The 20,673-nt window shown below is 42.5% G+C and overlaps 1 protein-coding gene across 1 annotated transcript; it reads left to right on the top strand.

The window, feature by feature from the left end:
* Nucleotides 1-669: 669 nt before the first annotated feature.
* On the top strand, nt 670-20,222 carry LOC116393879 (SITS-binding protein). Its single transcript, XM_031866584.1, has 11 exons — nt 670-950; nt 1,028-1,688; nt 2,852-3,023; nt 11,551-11,758; nt 11,972-12,122; nt 13,785-13,982; nt 14,368-14,636; nt 14,783-14,919; nt 15,471-15,592; nt 17,431-17,610; nt 17,705-20,222. Exons 2-11 carry the CDS (start codon nt 1,218-1,220, stop codon nt 17,876-17,878), a joined length of 2,082 nt encoding a protein of 693 aa, XP_031722444.1. The 5' UTR covers nt 670-950; nt 1,028-1,217; the 3' UTR covers nt 17,879-20,222.
* Nucleotides 20,223-20,673: the final 451 nt, after the last annotated feature.

The following is a 20,673-nucleotide window of genomic DNA, read 5'->3' as shown; positions in this document are numbered from 1 at the left end:
GCTTTTTTTTTAACGAGACATTTCTTTGAGTGTTTTTTGCGGGATTCAAACGAAGCGATTTAAGAGTGAAATGGAATAAAAGTAATCTAAAATGACAAATATAATACTTAGTTATGGTTATACAGTAGATACTTGGTCATGGTGATTAGAGAGCACTGACCCTGGAGCTTCAGCATGGAAGTTTGGTGGATGACAGGTGGTTCATCACACTTTGTAAACTGAGCAGAACTGTCAACGCAAACCGTCTCAAAGCCATTTTAACCTCGACATGCAACCAAGTCCCCGGTATGCAAACCAAATCTTCATAACCAACTAAATTATCTGATTCCTTTTTGTTTAATTCTATTAAAAATAATGTATTAAACACTGGACATGGTATTATTCACCTCTTGGCCAGTTTGATTAATAAGCCCTTAGATGTAGCCAACTAATCTAAACACACATGGCATGAAGACTTCCCTGGACATAACTATCCCACTGCTAAGGTACTTGTCATTTTGAAAGCAGTTTCAGACATCACTCTTTTGCTCGCTTGCTATTAAAATATGGAACACCACATGATCAAACTTGGATAGGGCATGGCAAATGACGCCCTGGCAGTCTACCAAACCACCGGATGTCAAGTCTCCACAGTCTTTACGCACGGAGAGCGCACGGAGAGTTTGCAGACACGCATGGGGATCCCTCCCTTTCAGGCTGTCCGTGGCCTCCTCGCCCCGGCGGGCTGTTCCAAGACTCAGCCAAACCCTCCTGATCCCCCGTTTCCCTCTCTCTACCTTTCCTCTGAAGAAACAACCCGGCATTACGTCAGAAAGTGCAGGGCAAGCAAGACAGCGTCTTAGGAGCTATTCGTAGGCATTGCTGCCAAACCCGGCTTGGGGCTGCTCACGAGCTCACTGCAGCCAATGCAATTTACAAATGCAACTCTTTTAAAACAGCAGCAGTATGTGGTAAGTCACTTCTTCATTCATACTGTTTTATTTACTCGCTTGGATTTTTTTTTCTCACAGCTTTCTTCACATGACAGGTCACTGTTGCAGGCACAATTGCGCAAAACAACAAGCGTGTAAACGGTGTAAAGATAAAGAATAGGCTGGTTTACCCCGTAGCCTTACTGAAAACACCATGACGTGATGATGAAGCAGCAGAGTTTTTTTACGCACAGAGATTTCTACAGCATTTTTTGTGTTTGATTCTTTGCTGATCTCAAAGACAACATGCCCCACGCTCGAAATAGGAACCCTAGCCCCATCCCAGAGGTAACATGGGACACAGGATTGAAGGAGATGAACGAGACCTGGAAAGGAGCTATTGCCTGTCTCGGGGTGGCCGTCTTCTTTGTCATGACCATCGGGATCATATATTGGCAGGTGGTGGACCAGCCCAACAAGAACTGGATCCTTAGGGGGACTTTTAGCGGACTGATCTGGGAGAGAAGAACCCACTCACTGGTCATACAGACCCTAACGGAGGACAAGACCTATGTGGAGATAGACGTCGGGAACGTGGGGAACCCCGACATCGAGGTTCCCTTCGTGAGGAACCTGTGCTGGCTGAATAAAACGGAGTTCTGCTATACGTGGGACTCGGTGGCCGAGGTGAAAATCTCGCTGGAGGTGAATGAGGAGACGGAGACAGAGTGTTACAGTATGACTTGGACGCCGGTGCACTGTCAAGTGGAGTTGAAGGTAGGTTTTCTCTCAGTCGCACTAAACACAGTCAGACTTAATGAAATGCCATTTTACGCGCAATGTTATGTTCAAAAACAGTAGTTTTGCACTTTGCATGCAAAAAAATACAAAAAATAAGCCTGTAATTATGTTAGGTCAATTTAATTTAGTTGGAATTGTTTAAATTAAATTTCTGAAGAAACTACGACATCATATTAAATCATTTGAAACAAAATACAATGATGACGCTTGAGCGACTCGTTTGAGCTGACATGCTGTCACAGACCAAATGAAAAAAAAATAAAAGCTGTGCGTGATTCCCTCATCCTTTCCCTCTCTACACCCGCGATTGAACTGCACTGAGCAGACATTCGTGTAAAATCTGCTTCGTCACAGTTGTTGTGGTTTTTTACGTACACACTGTACTTTCCCCCCAACTTAATTATCAAAGGCATTTAACTATTGGGTTGTTTAATCTGTCCCCACTGGGACATTCCTCCCCATAACTCCCTGTCATGTGGCGCGACTGCTCACAGAAAATCTTTCCAAACTAAAGACGCCTTTATTTTTTCAAATTTTCAAAATCCTGCCTGGCGGCTCTCAGGTGACCAGTTGGCACCTGTTATGAAGCTCCTTAGCAGAGCCCAGATTTGCTGATTGTGAAATAAATGAGGTGCCGGTTTGCGCATTTGTTTCCCAGACGCTTTGAGGAAGGACACGCTTTCTCTTAAAAAACATTCTTGCCATTCAATCCCTTCTGCGTGCGATGCTTTCTGAGACACTCTTGTGTGCCAGCCATCGCATACCGACCTGTGCCCTTCATTTTTGCACTAAATAACTATAACTTGCACTAATTGTCAATTACATTTACCCAGAATTATCCAAGAAATCAGGCACTGGAAACATACTACAGTTAAATTCCCCTTATATCCACTCATAAATTAAATGTGCAGTGGTATTTATTAAGTCTGCTTAATCATTTAAATGATCTTATATCAAATTGAACTTGCATTTTCTTCTATCAGCTCTATTAATTCTCAAACATCCCACACATATCTATTTTATCCAGTCAGCATCAATTTTAGTTCAGTTGCTGTCTTCCCTCGGATTATAAATCTTCCTCTACCTCTTTCCTGTCCTTATGTGTCTTTCTCTTTTTTTGTTTTTGTGCATCCTTTCAGGACTGCTTCTCCATGACCAACGTGTCCTGGTACGGCGGCGCCAGTGTCCGGGGTCAGACCTGGCCGATCAACGATCAGAACGCCACCACGCAGCCCTTCATTGTGAGCGATCTTAAGGACAATCCCTCTGGCTTTGGCTCAGCCCTGGAACGCTACTTCCTGGGCTCCTCAGGTGAGAGGTCGTTGTTGCAAACAATTATTTGCATCAGCTGATATTTACTCTTATTGGAGGCTATCTCATTAGCAGTAAGTTCCTCTTCACTCCTTGGTCCGTTACAGTAAGAAAGACCTTCTCAAATATGTCAAATGACCCATTGTCAGCTGTTGTTCCACACTTGTCATTGGTGCAGGGTTAGCACAAGGGCTTTTGGAAATTGGACCCCACATCAGTGGGTATACGATGTGTGGCATGACTCCCAGGGTGTGAGGGAAGCCCTGTGGATGTTGTCGTGTTTTCTTACCACCCCCCTCATGCACGTTTGTTTGTGTTTGAGCTGAGAAAAATGGTTCGACCGCCTCCCGAACCAGCATCCCCAAAAAACACACACCACTGACTGGACAGGACGTTCATCCCACTAATAGAATGTAACACAATACTGTCTGTGGCATCTCAGTTGATTAATTTAGAGATTAGACTACAAAGGGAAGCAAACCACCTTCAGCATCTTAAATTAACTCTTAGGGATACTGAGGTAATTGCCTTTTGTTTCTATTAAAGGGACAAGTTGGATGATGGCGCTGCTGACTCTTATAACTCATCAGGTTATTTTGGAGTTGTTTGATTTTATCCTGGGACCAAAGGGGGGGGGGAATGAATGGTTAATGTGACTGATGAGGAACGTGTCGTGTGTGTGTGCACATGAATGTTGGGTCTAGCGGGTATAGCATTACTGCAACCTCGAGGGACTATGCGCTTAAGTTGTGTTTGTGTGGAGTTTGCTTACTTAGCTTCTTCATTCTTGAAAGATTTTGGATAAATGCAATACTATTTTTTACAATCAGACATTTCCAAATCCAGTTTTACACACATGCACATTGCAACATGTACTTCTTCGTCAGTGTGTTAGGGAACCCTGTGCATACCGTGTGTACGCGTGTGTGTGCAGTGTGTAGCTACAAAGTCAAAGTGCCAAACAGCGTCTAGATCAGGGTGAAACGGTGAGACAAACAATCACCTATTATGACTTCGCTGATTGTTTGCAGCAGTCTCACGCACACATTCATTCACATACTGACAGAAAGAAATGCACACATGCACGCGCACATACACCCATACACATTTTGGGATGTTATATAACACGGTGGCAGGCTTAACAAGAGAGTCACATGACTTAAATCCCTTTTCCACCTTGTGAGAGGACGGCAGTAATTACCAGGACCCGGTAACCCTTTGTTTCTCCGTTTAGCTTTGCACAGAGAGAGAGAGAGAGGGAGAGAGAGAGAGAGAGAGAGAGAAAAAACACAGATGAGATGAGATCCTGATTAGAACAACTGTTTGAACGTTGCCAAGTAACCACTCACAGACACACACTGAACATAGCCCAAACGGAGAAACTGATGCTCAGCAATGACAGCGATACCTATTGGATCATTAAAGTCTTTTTTAACATGATATCTCTCTTTAAAGTTCAAGGATGTTTTTGTTTGCCTCTGATATTTACATAATGTGCCTCATGAGAATAGTTTTTCACAACTGAAGACATTTTGCAATTTGTACTTGGCTGCTTTCCTATTCCTAGGATCAGTGGAAATTATTACAGACGAATCTTTTTAATGCATTTGGACAGTCTTTGTTCTCTCATGCATGCAGCTCATGAGTTAAATATTAAAGATACCTAACAATGTAGACTGCCATGCTTCAGATTTAGCTAATGTGTCAAGAATATTGAATCACCACGAACAAAAGTCTTTAACCATCAGACTTGCAGGGTCTTGTGTTGCAGGTAGAAAAGTGCTATTTTATTGAACTGCAGTGACATAAACCTGGTATCTTGGTATGATTCCCTAATAGCCTCGGTGGGAGGATAAGCGCAATAGATAGAGGGCTGTGCAACCCAATGCTACTTTGATGTAACATTAAGACTGACACCAAAACTTACTTGTGCTGCTTGTGCACATCAGACAAATAGTTTTTATCATAATTTATTCATCGTTGATAAAATTCTGTAGAAGCAGCTCCAGGCTCCTGCAAAAAAAAAAAACACGCATCTGTGCTCTTGTGCACATCGGACTGGTTGGAACACCATTACCTCTCCTTACCTTCATCTGTGAACATCAGAATATTAGACTGCAAAACCAGACTTAGCTGCACTTGCCATCCTCTTTTTCCCAACAGCTCTGACAAAAGCGACTCGCAGAATCTCATTTTAAGCTGCAATATGCGACAAACAGCACGATGTGGTAGAGTCATAACTGTGTTATTGTTGTGGGACAGGAAGCAATTACAGCAGCTTTTGTGGAGAAAAACAATCCTCCATTATGTGGATAGTAAGTAGGGTCATTATGGGAAACTGGGTTTATGCAACCGTGCGAAGGCTTAATCAGATTATTGATTTGTTCCTAGTTTTGGCAGTGAAACATTATTATTATTTTTGCATGTAAACCGACCAAATCGAATTGAATGCAGAACTAAAAATCACTTACAGCACGTAAAATAAAGACAACATCCAAAACTAACTGTTTTTTTATTAGTCATATTTCCTGTTCATTGTTGTGTTTTCAAGTAAAATTTTACAGAAAGCACAGCCGCTGGGCTTTCAATGTGTTCGCAAAAAGTGTATTTAACTTAAAACATTCACTGTATACTTGTATGTGAGACTTTGCACTTCTCAGTCAATAATATCTCAGCTGCTTTTAACCAAAAGAGAGAAGCTGGATTGACCATGTTTGATACTAACCAAACCAATTTCCATTTATGATTATAATTCCGCCCCATTTCTAAATGAGTTGCAGGTGTGTGTGTGTGTGTGTGCGTGTGTGCGTGCATATGTGTGTGTGTGTGTGCATGTGACCTGTCTCCACTGACTCTAGTTAGGCATAGGAGCACATTGTGAATGTGCTAGGCAACATGGAGCTGTGACTGACGACTGACTGAGCTAAGGGGACTCCTGGGGACGGTTAAAGAGCAAGACAAACGGAGTCAAACATGTAGCCACAGAGCAACAGAATGAATGCATACTGTACTGTGATAGTTGAGATTAGACATAACTACGCAAAGAGAGCAAAAAGTAACAAGTTCAAGAAGAGGTAGGACAGTAAAGCGGAGAGTCAAGGGGAGAAGATATATGCAGCTGTGCGGTAGAGTGACATTTGAGAGTGTTGCCAACTGGAGGAACTTATCATAGCCCCACCTGTCTTTATCCATACAAAAACAACTGGGCTACTTAGAACAGATTAGATATCACTGAAGCTACATCCTGCATGAAACATATAAGAGGGGACTAAGTTGTCCCAAAGCTTATGCCTACATTTACTCAACTGGAAGTTTTAATGATCCAATGTACACAAGGTTTCAGTGAGCACATGTAAGCAGAAATAGTATAGATATACAATAGGTAGCTATACTTTGGATAATTATTAGTGCACTTGGTCAAATCACATGACAGTAACCAGGTGCTGCCTGTTGACTTAATACAATACTGGAGGGACAATACATATACAAATATTAACATTTACATAAGGATTAACATTTCATCAATAATGTATTTTAGATTTTTTTTTTATTATTAAATCACAGCTAGTGTATTTAAAACCCTTCAATTTAAATTCACTAAGTCCAAATAAATAAATAAAATGAGAAGTTTTTGCTGTTTATTATTGTACTATATAATATATATATTTACAGTATCAATTTGAGCTTTAGTCCTGGCTACTTTATTACTATTGTATCTCTCTCACACACACAGATATTATCGTTTTAATTTGAATGCTAATATTTCATTGTATCATCCTATTTGGGATATTGGTAAATAAGTTTTTTTTTGCCTTTTTTACCCTCAAATATATTTTTATATTTGAAGGTAAAAAATACGAGGGTGTAAAAATCCTTTTAAAATCCTTTTAATATCCTTTTAATATGAGCATTATTCATAATCAGAGGGCCTCATTCGCATGCAGAAACAGATACTGTATGTTTACATCAGACCTTGGCTCTCATCAAACTTTCCCCAACTCATCATTACAAATAAGGGCTTGGAGAGATACTATTTGTTTTCACAGCCGGCTGTTATAATACATGAGAGTGTGATACTCTAACTTGAACAGCTCTGGATTCAATAAAAGTAATTTATCTACTGTCTCTTCATATCTGAGCATCAGAGATTAGAATCAAGTACAATTCCTGCCAAACTTGACAGCATCTCCTTAAGATCTAAGACCACCTCCTACACGCACATACACAAGTCCATATGCGGATGTGGATACACATTACCTCGTTCTCTCTCTCTCCCTTTATGCTTCTGGTCTCTCCATCGATCATTTGAGCATCATTTTTTTCTCTCTCCTTCCACTCACCATCTCCCACCCCTTTTCTTTTATTTCTATCTCTGACTCAGTCTTTCCGTACGGGATCCAAAGAAACAATACTTTACTGCTCCTGCTCGTTTGTTGTTCTGTCTCTCTCAGAAGAGCCCGGCCAACCACAACACACAGATAGGCATAAAAGTTATGTAACCGTCATGTTGTTGTTGTTTTTTCTTTCAGATAATGATACTTAATCAGCTTTATTTGAAGTAACTGGATCTTATAACGACAAGGATGAGAGCAAGAAGTGAAAACGCATTTCCATTATGGTGTGTACTGGTGAGCAATAGTGAAGCAAGATTAGATTAGATTAGATTAGATTAGATAACTACAGAAAAATGTGACTGTTACACAGAAATCTGAGCACAAAACGTTCTAAAAAAGCAATCATTTTGTCCGTTACTTCATATTTTTTGCAGGGAAAGTTAAGTGGACCTTGAGTCAAAAGTCCCAGCATTTTCTCTTCTGGCTGTTTGAATGCACAAAGCTGAGGCCTGGTGGACTAAATACCAACACTTTCTCCTAAAGTATAATTGAGGCTGCTTAGTTAAGGTTTAGTACCAAATAATAACGGAAAACACAGGTGAAGTGAAGGCTTGTTCTCTTCTACAGTGGTTTTTTTCTCGTGGTTGAGTATTTCCTTCGCATTTTCTTTGTCTTTATGTCAACCCAAGATCACTGAGCCACAGGTATACAGAAATAAATGCTGAAAAAAATCCAGCTTGCATGTAGAAGGAAGACAAGCTGCTCATCTGTTACTCAATCGGTCCCCAGAAGGTCCCTGGGCAGCTGCCCCGAAACCTTTACTCTTCCAGGACGAGCAAGAGGTGAAACACTTTAACAATGACTCACTTAGCCAATTCAAGCTTTGTTAAAAGCAAGCTGTCATCTCCCGTATGAGAGGCCTATCACATATATGAAAATCATCCTGCAAGATTTTCCACAGTCAATCTATACTTTCCATCAAGGACAACAAGCAAGAGACAGCAGAGGTTGACCCTTTTAAATGGAGCGTCTGTCCACTGATGTAATTACAGTGTGTATCAGCTCATTCACAGCCGTCTACATCAACAGTCTGTGGTTGCTCAGGTCAGCTGTGTTTCCTTTGTTGAATACCTTTTATAAATGCTCTGAAATAAATCCTTGTTTCAGCGAGCATTTTTTAAATTAAAATAAAACACAATCTAGTAAGGAAGTTGTCTGCAAAACACTAGAACTGATTTGCTTTAGCAGTATGCTTACTTCACCAGCTGAGACTGAAGTAAATGGTAAATAAATACTTTGATATTACATCAAAGTATTCAAATGTGAGATCTTCTTGTCAGATCTATTTTCATGTTTCTTCTTGGGACATTTGTGCAGAACACAGCGTCTCACACTTGCAGCAATAAAACTGATTGATTGAGGAATTGAAGCAGAGAAAGTCTCATTCGTGTTTCATTATTTCATTATAAGTGGAATTGGAAATTTACTACCATGGCAAGATCCCAGTTTTGTGGCCGTCAATGTCTTGAGGTTGGGCACAGAAACTAAGTTTCCATTGTTAAGGAAATGCATGCCTGAACACACACACACACACAGACTTGCACGCACACACATAGTTTGCGTTTGAATGCACTTTTTATAACTCCAGTCAGGTCTGTAAATGTGCACAGGTGTCATAAATAACAGTATAAATATGACAGGTAAAAGAGTGTAGCCCATCTGGACAACAGCAGCAGGGAGTCAGGCGGCGGCGTTTTGCACCCGGACCAGCCACTCTCCGAGGGCTTAGACGCCACATCAAAACCTTCCTGACCCATCAGAAGGTGCATGGGGGTCACCTCCGCTGCCACCTCCAAACGTTCAGCTCGGGCTGAGCCAGAGGAAGTGCCGAACCTTTATGGTCCTATAAGTCCTGCTCTGTTTTTTTCTTGGAAGTCTACAGTTTCCCATTAAAGGACGTGTGTGTGTGAGAATGCATTGTATATGTGTGTAAAGAGGCGACCCAAGGTTGCATGATTTGTGCGTTAGTTCAACAGCTGTAAAAATTGAGGCATGTGTGTATCAAATCATTCAAATCTGCACAGTAAACTTTCATTCATTTTCACCTTTGCGTATCTGTTGCTTTGAAGGTGAGTGGATACGGTCGGTCAGGCATATAATTTAGCTTTTGAGAGCTAGTGGAAAATATTTCGGGGGAAGCTTGGAGTGTTTAAGGATTTGTTCTAAAAATAGGGTCCTTCCTCTCGCTTCCCCTTTAACTCCTGTGCACCCCACCTTGGCTGTAACTCAAGGCTTCAAACCTGCTTCACTTTCTTTAAATAACACTTATTGATTCCTGCTCCTGTATGGTACATGGATCTGGAGATACTGTTCGGTCAAAGATGTTAGTCCGTGTCATTCTGAGCGCTGAACTTTGAGGTTAGAAGGTCCTCTTCGATCAGAAGTTCCTTCCATACTGAAAAGGCATCCCGGGACATGCAAAGTGCTTTGAGTAGAACTGTATAAACACACGAGACAGGATTTAGTATATTTACCATTCTAATCTGCATGATTAGTCAAAGATGGAATGAAAGGTACAGCCAGATTGTCCCATTTCCTTGAGGCGCTGCATTGTCATTTCCCATAAAAAATTAAATATGACTCAAGAAGTCATGCTTGCAAACTTAAACTTCACTTTCCACCCTGTGTGCACTTTGGTAAAACACACTGTTTGCAGCCTGCTGTATCTGCACATCATTCTACGAGGTTGCTCGGTGTCTGGTGTACTCTGGTCGCCTCTATTTCCACTGCCTGCATTCCACTTCCATCCTTCCATAAAGCTATAACATTTTCACCGCTGCCCCATTTTCTACTCCACTGTATGAGTACATTATTGACGTGCACAGTTTCACGGCACCTTTGCTATATTAACAATAGCAGTTTTATCCCCTGCGGTTAGAATATATAACAGTGTTTTCTGCAAAAATCTACATTTATCTGCCATTATGAATCTATAACAAGCAGTTGGGAGGTGACCTAATACCTTGTGAGGGGCAGCTGAGGAGTTAACAGTATCTCTTTGACATTATCCGTTGCAAACACGTGATAAGTACCCTGTGGTTGAAGGATCTTCACTAGGCTTTTTGCAGCACTTTAATACTGATCTCTGAAACTATTAATCTGATTATGGACCGGTACGTGAGTGTGCTGCCTGCTCCTGGTACCCCTGCCTGCAGGAAAACAGTAAGCCCATTGAAACTAGAGAGGGTGGCTGAAGTGAGCCAAGCTCTAGGCCCGGTTTCTCAGACTGCCTGCCTGCTTTGAAAACAGGTCTTGCACACTAATCTGTTCATTGATCAGCTACCAAATCCCAGTGTGGCTACTTTGCGCTGATTGTTGAGCAGATTGTGCAGAGCGAGGTAGACCCGGGGTCAGAGTCTGGGCAGGGGGGCACTGGCCTGGGTTCTGCTGACCCGAGATGGGACAGACCCAGAGCGGTGCCAAGCGGAGAAGAGAGGAAGGTGGTTAAAGCTGGGAGGGAGAAGGTGGGAGTCACGACGGGTGAGAGGTGGTGAGGATAGGGGGTGGGGGTAACCTGAGAGGGACGGGGCATTCCTTGCAGGGCAGCTACATCTGCAGACACAATTATCTGTTTCGCATAATCTTATAATTTCCCGCGACCTCTGGAAGGCGGCATATACATACAGTAGGAGAGAAAATGCTGGTTTCCACACTAAGCTTGAATAAGAGATGTGCTTCATAGTAAAACCATGAAGGGAAAAAAAGTATTTGTCTTCAATGTGACTTTGGATATGTATCCCAGCCATCTCTCGTTGGTGTGCAGTGTAACCTACCTACTTCAAAGTTGCCAGCAGTCCCGGTGTAAACTCATCTAACCGCATACTGCTATATCTCATTCTAGAGAGTGTTTTTCTCACATCTGAGTGGAGCAATATCAGCTGACACTCTACCTCCCCGTACTCCATCCGTCACACTCGCCCTGGTCTCAGTATCACTCGAGCACTATGTCATATAAGAGGAATCTGCAATGGGCCGTCTCATGCTTACACTGCTTTTGATTGCTTTACATCAAGGGCCACTTGATATCTGTTTAAAGTGAGACATTTTATCTTCTGGTTCTCTGAGACAACAATTAATGAAATGCTGACAAACTAACATCCTGTGCCCTCTCCTGTCTGCTTCCCACCACACAGGTGTTGCCGTGTTTGTGTCTCCCGATATTCCCCTGCAGCTGGGGGTGGACAGCAGACAGCAGTTCTGCCTGCAGTCGCTGCCCAGTATGGAGCGTCTCCCTCTGCAGTACACTGTGTGTGTGGCCCACAATGTGAAAGCTGCTCACCAGGAAGCCGTGCAACAACTCTTCCACCACAGCAGGGAGCTGCCCAACATGAACGCGCTGTGGTTAGTTCCGTTTAGATTGAGATTAGCGGGGATTTCCTTGTCAGAAGGGGAATGTGTTTTTTGTCCTAATAGCAATAAGTCAAACAGTGGTGCATCTCTGGGTCCAATGAGCACTGACTGAAATTCTGTGTGTATTTAGTTAATCATAAACTATAATCCATCCAGGTTCCTGAGATCAGCAGGCTTTGTATGATCTCTTTGTGTGTGCTGTAGGCTGCCGTTCTGGAAGCTGCTCACCAACGTGGATTCAGGGCCGAAGGTGGAGAGGGAGCTGAGGACCTTCTCTAATCGTCTGAGGAGACACCAGCTAGGGGAGGGAGTCATCAGCCTCAATGAACATTCCACCACCCTCCTCTCCGACATGGTACGAGCTCATCACTGGGCCTCACCGTACCGTCTCTGTACCACCAGCCTCAAAGTCTTTAGCAGACTGGGGAATCTTTCAACAGCAGACCTGCTCAAAACCCGTCAAGGGTAGAGATGAAAGAGTTTTCGTGGGCCGCTGGAGACAGGCAGGGAGCGGATGAGGGAGGACAGCTTCACAGAAATGTCATAACGTAGAAAAGAAGATTGTTTTAGGGCTTCATGTTGAATGAATTAGTTTCCCTGAGTGCAGACCACACTACCTGCAGGCCACTGTTTGAATTGCCTTAAACCATGTAAATGTGATGTATCACGTAATATGTTTCAGGGATTCTAAACTTCATGATTTGGTTGATATCTGGTTAAAAAGTGTAGGTGGTGTTTATCACTGGTTCACATTTACCCAGTTCTCCAAGTCCTTGAAAGTTGTCGGGAATTGCTGGGAAACAAGACCACCAGGACCACTGTCAAGTGGATCTAAGTAAATACCCGGTGATATCCCATTACAAACAACATATAGCAGAGAGAGGACAAACAGAGACTCTCCCGACTGATCTCAGGTTGCTCTGAGTGTGGTAACCGCAGGGATGGGAAAGAATTGGGTGTGTTGAGATTAGACGGGATGTCAGCCAAGACTAACTTGAGTAGGTGATCCTGACACTGGCTTGATGCTGCAGCAACAGACGAGGAGGTGGGGGGACTTTCACACAATCTGTCCATCAGAGAGACTGAGTTTATTATGCGTACAGTACGTTCCCATTACCAGATCAGAAGGTGTGAAAGGATTAAAAAGAGGGGGTGGAAATGGGAGGAATAACACATGTCAGTTGATGGATGTCATTTGATCTTCCCTCACCCACAATCTCACATTTTCTGGTACATCAAAGATATTATGCCAGTTTTGTTGTCACCAAGTTCCCCCCCCCCATAAAAGTCATATAGAATCAGCCAAATGAACTGCATGGAAACTTATGGAACTTGTAGTTGTCCGTGAAGTTTGAGGCTCCACAGAAGTGTGAAAATTTGGGTTATTAATAAGTTTGCCACGTTTCTAAATTTATTACCCAGACACTAAATAATGCAGCTGTTTGCAACCCCAGTTTTAAAAAAAAGAGCAGATGCTAACTTATGTTTTGGTCTTCTTTGTGTTCATTTCTATGTTTGACAATTATGTAGGATTCAAATTCAGGAAAGAAGCAGAACAAAAATTAAACATCAGAAAGAAAAACTTTCCAAGAAGTTACATAAAATGTGTTAATCTACCCTTTCTTCACACAGCTGGTTGATCTCTTGGGGTCAGTCTTTGTGTTCTTAAAAGGTTTTGTTCCATAGTTATGTAACCTGAAATCTCTGTTTGACTTGACCATGTCAATTCCAAAGGATTAAAATATACGTTCTGACAGAGGTCATATAGTTCAAAGGGGAGATCAATGGGTCAAATTTAAAGCAAGCATTCTTAATATAAAGATATTTGTCATTCCAGCTCATAAACATAATGAATTATTCCATTAGTGCATTATATTGTATGATAATTTAGATACAATACAAGCAATTATTGAGAAAATTACTTTTGAGTGTATTCGGCTGCCTCACTAATGCAAAGTTTTGACATTTCATGATTGTTAATGCAGATATCACAGTGTATCTCTCTGTCTCTCTGCAGGACCATGACTACCTCAACAGCAGGAAAAGGGGGATGTCCAAGAGACTGACCAGGGACCTCCCACTTGTCAAGCTTCTCAACATTTCCATCACCCTGTCCCCTTTCCTGGGCGTGGACACCACGCAGTTCCACACCTCCCTCATGGACGGCACTGAGGCCCACTGGCTCAGTCTCCCCTCAGCCCCTCAGGGACAGCTGGTGAGACCTGAGTGGAGCTCAATTAGCAGTGTGCAAAGTCCTCTACATGTTAACTTTTACCCAGGGTATCCTTGTGGTAAAGAGTTGGCTTCCAACACAGTAAAGTCCACTTCCTCTGCATTGTGATTGGTCCATTCACAGAAAACATATTCCACGTCTAAAAAATTGAACTTCCCTACACTTAAAAAAAACTTTTTTCCAAAAGTAAACACTTTCCATCTGCCTTGCAGCCGGTCTCCATTCACTAGTTGCAGTTTGATAAAAAGCAGAGCAGTGTGAGCATGGCCTAATCCGTAAAAATCTATCATTGCAACAGCGGAGGATAAATAGAAATAATAATAGAAAACCATAGTTGTATAAAATGAACTCTACTTCTGTCCTTGAGATCCCGGTGATGAGTCAGTGGCGAGGAAAGTTCTGTGTAAAGCTGAACATCACCAACCCAGGAGCGGTGAGCTGGTTCCTGGACAGGGTGGGAGCCCTGCAGGCCCATTTGGGGATGGAGTATGTGATGCTGGAGGGGGGCGAAGGGAATCTGTTTGAGGAGCAAGTCCTGCAGCCGCCGCAGACTCTCGGGGGAGACAAGTACATCAGCCTGCTGGCCGACCTGGCCACAAGGATAGGAGACTCCACCATGGTGACAGCAGGGACACGGTAACGACCTCAACCATTTCATCTTGTTTGTACGCTCCATCGACGGCTATTTTTTTAATCTAATATCAACTGCCACTGTTTATAGAGAGGGATTATTTAAATGTTTTAAATTGCGTCTTATAATTGTGGTGCGGTTTGTGTCTCAGGTCGAACCACAAGCCTCTGTTTGTGAGGATGACCCCCATGCAGTCCGACTGGAGCCCAATGGGCCTGAAGGGCATCATTCCCTCCCTGCTGCACCACACTCTGCTGGGATACAACTTCCTCATTCCTGATGCAGTAGGTAATACCACAGCCTATGGGTCACTTTTCTCACCTCTAACAGTACGTTACCGTACTTAATGTTTCATGAAAACTAAATAATTCTTCACTATTTCACACAAAAAAACAAGACAAAGAACGCATCTGATTCCCCCCCCCAAAAAAAAGCCAAGTGTTCTCTGATTGGCTTGTAAGAAAATATGATACACCTTTAAAAAGGTCGTTCTCAAGCTGTGATTGGAGATACTCACACTCAGATACCGGTCACTCAGTGTGTTGTCTCGTGTAATAACTCAGCCGTAAGGTTTTAGATCTTTTCTCAGTGCAAAGACTAAAAGAACGGTTCAAGTTGGTGGAAGCAATCTTTACATGTGGTTTGTCTTTGCAGGTTTCAGTTAGTCTTTTCCCAAGCTTCTCTTTGTGCTGTACTAAACTAAATGTGGACTTTCTGCTTCTCGCAAGATATTTTGAAACTGCCAATTCCAAAAGCAAGAAAAGGAATAAAGGATCAATTGTTTAAACTAACATATCCTAATTTTATCTGCTTCTGTCCATCTCTCTCTCCGCCCTCAGGTGGCTCTCTGTCTGGAGACCTGGTCACAGATGAGGAGTTGTTCATTCGTTGGCTGGAGATCATGGCTTTCCTCCCTGTTATCAGCTTCCACACGCCACCCTGGGTCTGCGGAGAGGACCGGGTATACAACTAGAATTCTATTTTGAAAAACCACAACCAAAACCACATTACACAGCAGTTAGTGCCCCTCATGTAGCCGCTCCAACCCGGCAACTCTTTCCTCTTGAAAACACTTTGGCCCACCCTGCAGCCTTAGGCTGAGGCGCTGTTATTACATCAGCCCTCATCCCCATTAGATATGATTACAATAGCAGCAACGAAGTAGGCGCACATTCTTTTGCAGACTGGATAACAAGATTTTCACTTGTGAAGATTTGCAGTGGAGAGATCAAGTGAAGTGATGTGTGAATGCTGGATTATCCCTCCTTGTTTGCACAGTGGTTAAGATTGCTTATGAAAAGAGGAGAGTTTATTGACCCAGCAGCCTCTCCTCAGTTTTGAGGGTCAGTGCGGAGAAGTTCCCACCGGTGTGTTTGCAGAGGAGCATGAGGGCCGCTGAGACCTGGTCTATCAAAACTCAGACCTGGCAGCAGGAGCGATAGGACTAAACCCTGTCCCTCTCTGCTGGAAATCAGGAATGCACGGTTCACCGTGCACGGCGAGAAAACACAGCCTACCATCTCAGAGAGTCCGGTGACAGATACGGCTGACTTTTCATGGCTCAGGTTCCTGAACATCAAGAAGATTTGGGGCTATTTTTCCCGCTCCCCTCGCCCTTCCCTTCTTTCCTCAATAGGGGCGACTGCCTGGCTCCCTCCCGACTTCACCTGTGGTTAAGAGTCCATCTGTTCTGAATTACACTCTCTCCTCAAGATTTATGGCTCACTCTCACTCTCAAGAGCCGGAATGATAATGAATTTGAGGACAAGTCTTGGAAAAATACTTTATTGTGGCAATTAAGATTTCCATGAGTAATTGACAAGTGTGACGGAGTGGGAATGATCGACTGCTTTTTTTTTCCACAAGGAGAGGACGGAGGCAGAAAAATATATTGGTTGTGACTTGTGTTGCGTGACAAAGATAGAAAATAGGCCTTTTGGACAGCAAGACATTTGACAGCAGCAATGTTTTCCATTTTGGTCTCTTGCGTGGCCTTCAATTTATAAACTCGGCTTAAGTGAGACTGAGAAGAAATTTTAGAGGAAACTAGACCGCTGCATTAAAAATGATGAATGAGTCTTTTTTTTATTTATTTTTTAATGGGTGTACTTTAAATTTGGCGCACCTTTATTTCCAGAATGTGTGATACTTAAGTCATAGACAGGTCACAGCAGCGACCGCATTGGAGTCAAATAGCAATGAAACCTCAAACCCACACACATGCAACACATGACTTCTCAATTAGAGAGAGGTCCACACAAACCCGAGCTGTGACTTCAGGCTCATTCCTACAAATGTTCTCAATCCCAACTCATAAAAAGACATTTTTTATAGATGCGGTCAAGTTTTTGTTTTTGTCATGGGACACCGGAGAGGATGTGACCTTTGCAGGAATGCTGAAGTGGTTTGGACGGAGCGTGACAGGGGAAAGACTTGGACAGTGTTAAACCACTAAGTCAACAGTGAGATGCTTTTAAGTTCTGTTTGCACGTCTGGGTGTAGAGATGGCACAAATGGCTTTAGCAGAGTGCATTGTCAATATTATTCTTGTCGTGAATCCTCGAGGCAGATGATTTAGTTCGGGAAAGAGGTTTGTTTTTGTTTCAGCTTGTTGCTCTAGAAGTGGTTCTGAGTGGAAAAAAAAGGCTCCCGAACAGGGCAGACAATGACTCTGAATAGATTTCTTCCTGAGCATACTTTGGACACGGAAACACTCCTAATTATGAAAATGCATGATTATACAAAAATACTTTTAATCCTCATTACATTATTGCTCATCTCTCCATTGGTGACCCATAGGTGCTAAACCTGACACGGGCCTACATAGCAAAGCACCAGAGCGATGTGATCCCACTGATAGAAAAGTATGCAGAGGAGTGGCTGATGACGAGCAACCCCATCTACCGGCCAATGTGGTGGCTCAGTCCCAGTGACCCCATGACTTTCACCATTGATGACCAGTTCCTCATCGGAGACGAGGTGACTTAATGATGTTCTCAATGGGAAGGAATCAAGTTGCAATATATACTTGGCATCCGAATTTGTTTTTAACCAAGCCGATGTGTGTTTCCAGGTCCTGGTGGCACCGGTGGTGGAGAAGGGGGCAGTGCAGAGGGATATATATTTACCTGACGGGGGCTTCCAGTGGCAGGACAGCAAGAATGCTCAGGTGTTCGATGGGGGGACGTTCCTACAGGACTACCCTGTGCCCTTGGAGGAGGTGGCTGTTTTCTTACGGAGAAGCTGAGTCACATGACTCATGATCCATGAGTCACCCGAATTATCCCGTTACTGTTTTGAATCAGATTCTTTTTTTCTCGTGCTGTTCTCAACTTGCACTTTTCCACTAAAGACCATTGACCCTGTCTCAAGGCTTGAGATGATATGTAGAAAGATTTTTGTTTTTTTATACTTGCACTTTACAGTTCAAAATGATTTTTTTCTTTTCTTCCTTTTTAAAAAAATGATCGGTTTTACCTCTTTGCTGATTTGTTTCCGGACTTTTTTTTTGATCTGTTCTGCTTTTTTTTGTATGTAAGTTCCGGAGAAATCTCTGCGTTTACGTACTGCATTTCTACAGTCTTTAAATTTTGAATCGCTGCTGGCTCTCTTGATAAGGAGGAACAAAGCAAGCCCCTTGTTGCTTAAAAATAATCTCTCAAGAAGACCAAATGAAGATATAGAAGGACAAAGGACAAAGGACAAAGGCTTGTTGGGAGGAAATTAGCTCACAGAAAGCTTCGTACCGAAAGTGACGCACCGTGGTACCCTATGTGTTGCTCACTCGTCAGAGAGTACTTGTACTTGAACCTATCAGGCCAACGGGCTGATGTTTTTTGAATGTACCTCATATTATGGATTTTCACTACTGTCATCAGACACAACAAACTTACCCTTAGCACTTATTCTTAGAGGAGTTCAACTTAATTTATCATATCTGTTGGACAGTTCTGAATGTCCTTTAGTACTGTAGGCCAGATGAACTTGAGGCCAAGCCACTGTAATTGTAACTCTGGCTATATTTGAATTTAGATTAGATGCCACCATTTTACTAACCTGCTGTAGTAATGGCTTTTAAATGGGCCGCACTTTTTTTTATTACCAAGTCTGTCGGATGTTGTGTTGGTATGCTCTTTCATAAGTCAGTGCCAAAATGAAGTTGAAGAAGAAAAGAAGAAAGCCTTGTTGACGACGCCACAGCTCGAAATGAGACTTTTAACAGACAGTTTGAAATGCACTCGCTCGCTTTCTTGCAGGGAGATAGGTGAGAAGACTGATACTGCTGTCACATGTGTATGGTAAATATTAAGACAGCGCAGGGAGCCGCTTGGCTTATCAGCGGTGTACAGACTGGACACATGGGGAAACAGCTAGTCTGGTCCAAAGCTAACAAAATCATACTCAATAACTAAACAGCTTATATTTCGGTTATTTAATTCGTACAAAATAACAAAGAGTTGTGACTTTACGAGGGGTTAAGTGATGGACTATTTCTTGGGCCGAGGCAGTGACTTCTCCGTTTTTTATACTAAGTTAACCGTCTCCTGGCTGCAGACTTTCTGTTTACCATACAGATACAAGAGTGGTAGCAATCTTCTCATCTGAGACTCAGCAAGAAAGCGAATAAATGCATTTCCCAAAATGACGAACTACTCCTCTAATAGGACGACATGGGGAAAGAGCTCTTCAGACTAAATACATAAATAAGATGCTCTTCTATGTAAGACATCTTATTGTAGCCATCTTGAATTCACCAGAAAGGAATACTTGATAATTGAATAAAAGGCCACAGAGATGTATTGGGCACATGAACATTGATGAGTAATTGTAATCACATTCACGTCCATCGCTTGCCTAAATTCAATAGGATTACTTATGGAAGATATTTTTTTTTTATTTGGTTTCAACGATGATTAATGCTTTAATCAAATTATATATGAATGAGATAACGACTATATTCAAAACTAGCCCATGGAGAAATGTAACCAACTTACCACCATGATGCATTGAGTTAATTAGCTAGTTGGCTTTTCTTTATTGATTTGCTTTTCACCAGACAATCTTAACCGGCCAGCAGTGATGATACAGACTCTGGAGCCTTCGTGAATGCTTTACCACTAAATTAATTGTGTAATTCTAACACGTTTACTGTATCAACTTGAACACTCAGGTCTACTGAAGCTTATCAAATCACCAAATGTCTTAGTGCAACGCAGTATGTTGTGAACACATCTACGTCTTAATCTCTCCCAGAGCTGAATGTACAATAGACAAACTGTGATTTCCCAACCAAGCCCTTCGTGCGAGGAGCTTTTCTAGTTCCCGTTCGAATGCTTTTAAGTCATGCTGTGGTATGTTCACGTATAAGTTGCAGGAAAAGCTTTGACGTGTTAATTCCTTCCCTCTACAGACTGAGCGATTCATGCGCCTTAATATGCCACTCTTAAATCTGGACAACACGCGTGTCTGGATTATTGCAGTAATGTACATATTACGATGACTGTGCCATTACAAGTGTTTTTTTTTCTCTTCTGTAAATCAGAGAACTTAGAATGACAAAGTTGCAATAAAGTTTACATTTTCTTACTTCACTTGGAGTAATTCAGTTCATGCTTATTTCAAGACATTTTACAGCAGTGAACACAACGGGGCAGCAGGGTGGACAGGTAAGCAGGGAGACCAGTTTTCAAGTGGAGAAATCAGCCTTAAGGTTTAAGCTCTTATCTACTCTTTACCCAGGCCCAAATATGCCTCTGTGTGTGTTTGACTGTCTATGCTATGGATTGTGGAATAGACTCCAACACGCACAAATGACCCTAAAAAGAAATATGGGAAGTGAATACATGAGGATCGTCTTTTTCATTTGTGGTGTTTCTTGCATCCATGTCCGTGCCAGCTTGCACATGTGCACGCTCCTGTGTGAGTGCGTGTGTGTGTGTGTGTCTGCAAGGCTCTTATTATTAACACCCCTCACTCTTCCGTGTCACTCTTCCGTGTCAGAAAGTCTATGTATCCGTGAACATGCTGACGACTAACATCTCC

Source organism: Anarrhichthys ocellatus, unplaced genomic scaffold, assembly GCF_004355925.1.
Source record: "Anarrhichthys ocellatus isolate YVR2014 unplaced genomic scaffold, GSC_Weel_1.0 scaffold2, whole genome shotgun sequence".
Lineage (NCBI taxonomy): Eukaryota > Metazoa > Chordata > Actinopteri > Perciformes > Anarhichadidae > Anarrhichthys > Anarrhichthys ocellatus.
Note: the sequence above shows the minus strand (reverse complement) of the source record. Positions and strands in the feature narration are given on the sequence as shown.

What these genes read in the sequence shown, in the direction of transcription:
- LOC116393879 (XM_031866584.1), top strand. Translation starts at nt 1,218, where the DNA reads ATGCCCCACGCTCGAAATAGGAACCCTAGCCCCATCCCAGAGGTAACA. An exon ending in CTACTTCCTGGGCTCCTCAG is followed by an intron (nt 3,024 to 11,550) that starts GTGAGAGGTCGT and finishes CCCACCACACAG; the next exon opens with GTGTTGCCGTGTTTGTGTCT. An exon ending in AGTTCCTCATCGGAGACGAG is followed by an intron (nt 17,611 to 17,704) that starts GTGACTTAATGA and finishes GTGTGTTTCCAG; the next exon opens with GTCCTGGTGGCACCGGTGGT.